The 7,814-nt window shown below is 37.3% G+C and overlaps 1 protein-coding gene across 2 annotated transcripts; it reads right to left on the bottom strand.

Annotated features, from left to right (window-relative positions):
• Positions 1-953: 953 nt before the first annotated feature.
• On the bottom strand, positions 954-3,862 carry LOC116650347 (Golgi-associated plant pathogenesis-related protein 1-like). 2 transcript variants are annotated; one of them, XM_070207565.1, is made up of 5 exons: positions 3,732-3,862; positions 3,551-3,679; positions 3,282-3,492; positions 3,131-3,220; positions 2,759-3,073 (listed from the first exon to the last, which is right to left on the bottom strand). In XM_070207565.1, the coding sequence occupies exons 1-3, from the start codon at positions 3,780-3,782 to the stop codon at positions 3,412-3,414; spliced, it is 261 nt and encodes an 86-aa protein (XP_070063666.1). In that variant the 5' UTR covers positions 3,783-3,862; the 3' UTR covers positions 2,759-3,073; positions 3,131-3,220; positions 3,282-3,411. The 2 variants fall into 2 exon arrangements, with proteins under 2 accessions (XP_032289672.1, XP_070063666.1); XM_032433781.2 differs by lacking the exons at positions 2,759-3,073; positions 3,131-3,220 and adding an exon at positions 954-1,080.
• Between the last annotated feature and the right edge of the window lie 3,952 nt (positions 3,863-7,814).

Here is a 7,814-nt window from a genome sequence, read left to right on the forward strand (position 1 = left end):
GCACCGAGCAGTGCCAGCGTTGCTCGTAATGAAGAGCGCGTGTAATTAAACAATTTTCGCTGGCCACAGGCGGGACGACAAGACGCTCCACTCGGTTATGTCGCCTGGCTTTGTAGCCTGTCATTGTCCTTGTCGCTGCTCGCTGCTCGCTGCTCGGTTCCCGCCAGCCGCGTCATTAGGGATGCTTTGTGTGCAAATTTGATTTCATAACATTTTGTCAGTGTTTCGCCTCGATTTGGCGCCTTTACGATGCACATACATTTTACGACAAAGTTGAACTTATAAATAGTTTTACGAACTGGCGCACAGCTCTAACCACAGCAGCCAAGATGAAGTGACGATGACGTTTGACAAAGCTGATGAGCGGATGGCCATGGGGAAAAGTCCAAGTGCAGAAGGCCAGGAAAACATTTGTGTTAAATTTATAGAACATAGCCAGCGAAAGTGTATTTGTTTATTCATTTGCAAGCTTTCATGTGTTTGAATAAAGTTGTGAAGCACATTACTCGAATTTTATGGAGAAATTATGAGCATAGGGTGTGTATAAAAAAGGTAAACTGCTTAACTATGGCAGGTGGCTTTAAAACTGGTTGTGAACTGTAAGCAAAATTAATCTGTACTTCTTATTCTTACTTTGGCGTGTTATTACATGCTCCTTACATCTTCATAATTTCATTTATACATATATTTCTCTTCTGACTATGAAGAAGCGACTTTAACTGGTTGGGAACTGCAAATACACAGTATTGCTTTGTTTATATTAAATTGCTTTGAGCCTTGCTTGGTTGGGATTGATTTTCTCATAGCATCTTCAAATCGCATTTAGTTTTTATCTTTTCGAGGCGTAATCTGTACTTACTTTAATTGCATATAACACTCCTTACTAAAGTATCTTCAATTTATTTAACGTTCTCTGTTTGCATTTAACCTGAGCGTATACAAGTTGAATGCCATTAGGCAAAAGGCTGGCAAGGAAAAAAAAATCGAAATTCACATATCAAATATACAAAATATGTATGATAGTGTGTATGTATGCAGCACAGCTATAATGTGCATTCCAAATGTAAACTCGTGAAAAGGCTGAAAATGAAAGGCGAAGAAAAAAAAAAAAATAAAACTTCATATCTGATTGAATAATAATGTGTGCTTAAGGATTTAATGTGCAGCTGGCAGCAGCTGCTGTTACGCTTTTTTTTACTTTTTGTCTTCAGACTTCCTTGTGTCGTTCTTTTTTGCTGTAGTAAAATAGCACTTGGGATACGCAAAAAAAATATGCAAAATTACAAAAACAACAAACATCGATGGGCTCAGCCTGTGCGCCCAATGGGGAATTTGCTGTTTGCCTGATGCTGATTGCCAAAAAAGTAAAGAAGGGCACGTTGAAAAGAGCTAGAGAACTACTTGTAAATAAACACACACAACGAGCACTCACGGAAACATATATATATACAATACAATACTTTGACAGGACACATTTACAAGCAAGAAGAGCAGCAGAAAAAAAAATTGAATTTTCTTATCGCACGTTTTCAAATTAACCCAAAACAGCGCCAAGAGCAGACCCACAGGGCTGCGTGTCAAGTTTATTTAAATGTACCTCCCACCCCATTTAGCTTCTCAAAAACCACTCCATTCACCCATCGGTGTCCACATTGCGTTTTGCTAGCCATCATCATTAGCAGCACATTTAGAAAGACATCCACATGTGAGATCTTTTGGCATTAAGTCGAGCCCAACAAATAAAAAGGACTCAACAAGGGTATAACGGCGTAGTCGGGTGCCACTGACTGCGAAATACCCTCTTCGGCATGCATTATATAAAAAAACTTTTGCTAAAATTTGGCTTAAAAGTTCTTTTGTACAATTTTTTGTCCCAATTGCCAGCCATATAAATGTCCATATTGCATGTTTGAAGCGGCGCTTAGTGAAGTTCGTAGCTTTTTGAGTTTGATACTAAACTCTTGCTATAAACGTATGGCCGATTATATCTACTGTCTACTACGGATAGACAGAAAGGAAAGTATGCTAAGTAGCATCACAGATCTAAGATTAAGAAAATTTCGCATCGAGAAATGAACGCTTGTCCATCTGACAAGGTTAGAACGAATCGATTGGTGATCAAGAATCTTCTCAAACCAGCTCCCTTTCAAAATTTAAAGTCTTGCTCTTTGGGATATGAAGGATTTGCCATGGCATGTTTAAGGCCTGAAAATTTTATAGAGATCTGGCTATAAAAAGCCGGGGTAATCGGGAGTGTATTTCCCATACATAGTGCGGGGCGAAAAGCTAGCTTCATGCACAATTCTTAAAAACTTGACTACCTCCATAAGTGCAATATCTGGCTTCAAATATTTTTAACTTTTTATCGTACTTATCGTTCTCTATAACCAAATAAATAATACGTATTGTATATATTAATAGGGTGGTACGCCCTGTAATCTGAACTAGATTTGAATTTTAACGTGCGGATAAACTCGATTGGGATGCAGGTAAGTCGCACCGACTGGGGTATCAATATTCTGCCAAAACGTTTCCAGCTGGCTTATATCTTGTTTGGTATAGTTTTCCTGGTCGCTTGACCAACAATTGGGGCGATTTGCAAATTAGTTGCACAAAATGCATGGCTTCTTCGGAATATCTGCCGCTTTCTTTGCTCGTAAAGTAAATATTTCCAACTACCAAAGTATTACAGAATCTTCTGGAGTTTCTATAGGATTAATTCTATATTTTTAACCATATTTCTCATCTATTTGTGAACATTCTACGGGCATCTTTTTTGCAAGGCATCATTCGAAATAACCGCGTTGGGAAGAATTGGTTGAAAGATGGGTTTTTATACGGCAAAACTGGCTGCTTTTTTTAGACATATATACCAAGTCCACAATTTCCAGATTAACTATTCTCCTCGCATATTTGCAAAAATGTTTTTCATTCGTGGGCACAAATTCTTTGGTTTTCGAGCAATTTGATTTGCCAACATTTCTCTAGGCCCATGAAAACCAAATTAAAAAACACCCAAGAAAATATTATACAACATTTAAACCAGTCTGCCTTGCAGTCTGGACTGAAATTGCTGAGGGTAAATTTCGATTAAAATGAATATCTAGTCTGGCCTAGAGAAAACACTAACTTTTTCGGCCTCGGGACATTCTCCTTAAACTGACCTGCCACATTGCCAGCAGGCTTATATCTGGCGACAACGAAGTTCTTTCGTTTACCACTGGAATTGATTGTTTGTTATGCACTTGAACATTATCTGCTTAATGTTTTTATATACATACCTACTCTGGCCAACGCCCATAGTTGTGCTTGACTTCCAAATTAATTGAGTAAAATGCCCAGTTATCAATGAGAATCCGGGACTTTCATATTTGTAATCCTTAATTTCATCGTACCACATTTTCACACATGTCAGTGGATTTTTGTCGTATAACAGAGATTTTCACCATAGTCACCATTTGAGTGATCTAGGCTATCTTTTTCGACAAGCAGCTTTAATTTTTCGATCAGAATTCAATATGTCCCACTTACAATAATCGCAATTACTTACTTCAGCATACTTTTTACACTCCTCGCTTAATGTGGTATCTAGCAGGAGGCTGGGACAGCCGTGTTCAGCCCGGTATTTATTATGCTCGTGTAGAAAGTCATTTTCAAAATCTGATTTAACTGATTTATACTAAAAAGCATATTGAAAATATAAGTTCCAATAGTCTGTAGTTTGGACATACCAACAATAAAAGCACTGTCATCCACAGCGCCAAAACAATGCCAGTGCTCATGAAGTTTTATACATAGAGAATTTAAAACGTGTATTTAATTTTTTTCTTGTATTTTTTTTTTTATGAAAAACAATATGCTTTCAAGTGTTACTTTGATGACTTCTACACACACAAAAAGTTAACGTAGTATTTAATTTAACATAAATGAGAAAGAAGGGCTTTCTTAGGCACGCCGAATACCTAATACCCTTGCAGTCCCGACCTTTTCATAATGCTCATAGTGCCTTTCTCGATCTAACAAGCACAGGGAAAATAGTTAGTGCTGTGTTTGGTCTTGATAAACACAAAAGGTTTCTAATCAAAAACCTAGTTTTCGACCGATCGTTCCTATGGCAGCTATATCATATAGAAGTCCGAACTTAACAGGATTTTGCATATATATTAGGAGCATAGTAAAACTAATAAATGCCGAGTTTGGTCAAGATATATTGATAATCGTTCGACCGATCGTTCCTATGGCAGCTATCTAATATAGTGGTGTCATATAGCTGGTTCTGACAAATGTACTGCATGCAATAGAAAGAAGTACTTCTGCAAAGTTTTATAAAGATTGCTTTTAAACTAAGAGACTAGTTCGCATAGTAACAGACAGACGGACATGGCTGTATCGACTCGACTGTTGATACTGATGAAGATATATACCTTTAGGGATCGGAGATGCTTCCTTCTGCCTGTTACATTCCGATAATCGATAACTTACTTGGTTTCCAAGCAATCCATAAAAATCGATATCGATATTCTATGTTTTGGGAATTTTGGTAAATAATAAGAGCTAGAGTCACCAAACTTGACATATAGTTCTAAAATGGAATATATATAAGCATTTGATGTTGGATGAAGAGGGTTCATGGTATCCCCTAGTCGGGAGCTCACGACTAGAACCTCTAGTTTTTAATTTAATAACAAATTGCTGCATTAAGCTTTATATAATAACCCTAGCGGGTATAGCCCGGCCTTGCGCGTTGCACTTATTTTTTAAAATCAATGTTCTAGAATAGCTTTGATTTTGAAACTGAGCGGACAGCAAATAACCACTGTTTCGAGTGGGATTTCCCAAATCGCTGAAACCGTTATTCATTATATTCTTTTAAAGAGCTTTGAAAATAAGTTTGATGCAAATTAGACACAGCTTAAAATTCTCAAAAAATTACTTTAAAATGCACTTTCCACCGAAGGAGCTTAGATTTTGCAAAAAATGTGAAACACGTCTCAAATGATTTTTTATGTAGATCCATGCAAATGAATTTGAAGTCAAAAAGCCACCCACCAAATCTTTGACTCCCATTTCCACCAAGGAGTGGATTTTTCGAAAAGTGTGAAATACCCCTCTAATGAATTTTAACAATGATCATTGAAAATAAGCTTGAGGCCGATCCGATGGATAAAAAAAAGTTTCATACCAACGTTTTTCGCTAATTAACCACTGTTGTGGGTGGAATTTTCCAAATTGCTGAAACACGTATTCATTAAGTTCTTATGTACCCTTTAAAAATAGGTTTGAAGCAAATCGGACACCACTTAAAACTTCGTCCAAAAAATCTTTGAATTGCATTTCTACCGAAGGTGTTTAGATTTTGCGAAAAATGTGAAATACGTCTCAAATGATTTTTCATATAGAGCTTTGCAAATGAATTTGAGCGCGAAACGTCATCCACCAAATCTTTGACCCCCATAAAACAATGCACAGCTGCAGGTACTCGAGTTTTTTGAGTGCCAGCTAGTTGCCGGCCGGTGGTCAATTGTTGCAGCATATGCTCAAGCAGCGCCAGAGCCTGCCAACAGTGATGCCGCTGCAGCTGCGCTTTAGCCACTCGACGCCTTTGCGTGCGGAGCTCACGAGCTGGACGCCACGAAGGCGGCAGCACTATGAGAAATGGCTGCAGGTGGCAGGAACTGGATGAACATGAGCCCACCTGGAAGCAGCCGATTGGCACAATTAGCATGACATTCGGCAAGCCACTTAATTATACGCCCGATATAGATCTAGGCAGCGTTGGCCAAAACCCAATCCCGTTGACCTACAAACATTTGAATGCTTCGCATAACGAACTCTGGGATGACTTTTAAACATTTTGGTTTTTGTATTTCTATTTATTTTTTGCTGAACTGCGAAACTATAATATATAATTTCTTTTTATATTCGGATTATTTTTTACGTTTTTTTTTTTTTTTATTTATTTAATTCCTAAAATTTAGAGGAACGTTGAAAATGTTTAGCTTTAAATTAATCTATATATCATACTAAAAACTTAGCGTAGTTGTTTTTTGACCGCATTATATAAGTTTGGGCTCGGAAGTATATATGTGTACGGGTACCATTTTCAAGGCCCGGATCCGGCTCGACAATGAAGAATAAACTTAAAAAAAAGACGCGCATTTTATTTCGAATATCCCGAATTTTTGTATTTGTTAATTTGTTCTCTGCTACAATTTTGTATAAAAACTAGTTTTAATTAGTTGGTATATAATTTGTGCAAAAGCTTATCAAAATTATTAATAATCCTAATTGGTTTAATTTAGTTTTTACGTTTTATACAAATTATGACACCCAAAATTGATTCTACCGAGTTGGGACTTAAATATCAGAAATAGCTCAACAAAGTGAAAGCCACATGGAACATGTTTAAATCTTTATGTTTATACCTTATGAATATCGCTTATTCAGTCTTGTCAAAAGTTTGTACTTCGAAGGTCTCGGAAACTGTTTTTAATGTAATTTTTTGGGTTTCCTACAATGTCCCATCCTCTTTTCTCGATAAGTGTAATTTTGTTTGTTGTTTGGTGGACCAAAAGCAAGCGTGAAATACACCACACCCCTTCGGGCCACATAAGACAATCGAAATTCGATAACATTGAACAAAGGAGGGACAAGCCAAGCCAGAGGCAACGACTGGGTCAACAATAAAGTCGCAAACCAATCAACTGCACGTCGACCGGACCCGGCGAGAGCCTGCCAGCTTTTGAATCCGATGACAGACTAGATGGAAAAAGGAGAAAAAAATACATATAAGATATTGGGGGGGAAAAAAACAAATACAAAACAATGCCCCCGAATGCATGCTAAATAGAGGATTTAGGTAAATGGATTTCTAGGCATTTTCGCATTTGCCCGGGAAATTGAATATAAAGTGTGTGTCAGTAAGGGTGTGCGTCTGTGTGTTGGTTGGATGTCCCTTTTGTCTTTTGTGTTCACTATGTGTGTGTTTTTATTGGTACTTATGTGAGTGTGGGTGTGGGTGTATGTGTGTTGGTGACCAACGTTAATAGCTAAAGTTTAGGCAAAGATTTCATTTTATTATGTGGAAATTTATTAAAGCCTTTGGGCCAGGAAGAGGGATTTTAATCGCTTTGCGTTTTGCTCACAACACTCATGCCCAATGCCAGAGTAGAGGCTGTTGTTGTTGTTGTAGCTGCTGCTGATGGGGTTTGTGGTGGTGGTGTTGGCAGTTAGCATCATTTCCCTGCGTCCTTGAGCCCTGGAAATGGAATAATTGGATATTCTTGTTACTTCTGCTGCTGCTCAATTCTCGGCAACAGCTCGGACAGCTCTGGCTGCGGGTCCAGCTGCTGACGATGACGTGATGTTGTTAGCTTTTCAAAATGCTTTAAGTAAGTTTTAATGGCTTCCTAAGCTGCTGCACAAGGGCTACAAGTATCTGGCACAACATGCAGCGCTTTTCGCAATGCAAAGAAAACGAACTTCCACTCAGTTTGTGTTGTGAAAAGAAAAATATAGTAATATTAAAATTGAATTCACTTTCAAGAATTATTCTGCTTTCAAAAATAGGTTGTCCACTATTTGTTCTACAATATAATTTAGGAATATTTATAAAAGAACAAATGTTTAGCTTTATTTAACTTGCTTTTGGGCAATTCGATATGAATTTATTTAGATATCAGATACGCTAGTTAATAGAGTTAATGAGTTATTTAAGTTCAATAAATATATATTGTATTAATTTTCTTATAGGCACAACAATAACCCTATTAAAATAATAATAGTAAAATCAATAAATTATATAAATATTTAGA

The sequence above is a fragment of the Drosophila virilis genome, chromosome 2 (genome assembly GCF_030788295.1).
Source record: "Drosophila virilis strain 15010-1051.87 chromosome 2, Dvir_AGI_RSII-ME, whole genome shotgun sequence".
NCBI lineage: Eukaryota > Metazoa > Arthropoda > Insecta > Diptera > Drosophilidae > Drosophila > Drosophila virilis.

Excerpts from the sequence above, each read along its gene's own strand:
- LOC116650347 (XM_032433781.2), bottom strand. The coding sequence starts at position 3,782 with ATGAGCACTGGCATTGTTTTGGCGCTGTGGATGACAGTGCTTTTATTG. Across the intron at positions 3,680-3,731 it reads TGACAGTGCTTTTATTGTTG|TATAAATCAGTTAAATCAGA; the intron begins GTATGTCCAAAC and ends TATGCTTTTTAG. Across the intron at positions 3,493-3,550 it reads AGTGTAAAAAGTATGCTGAA|CTGCTTGTCGAAAAAGATAG; the intron begins GTAAGTAATTGC and ends GAAAAATTAAAG.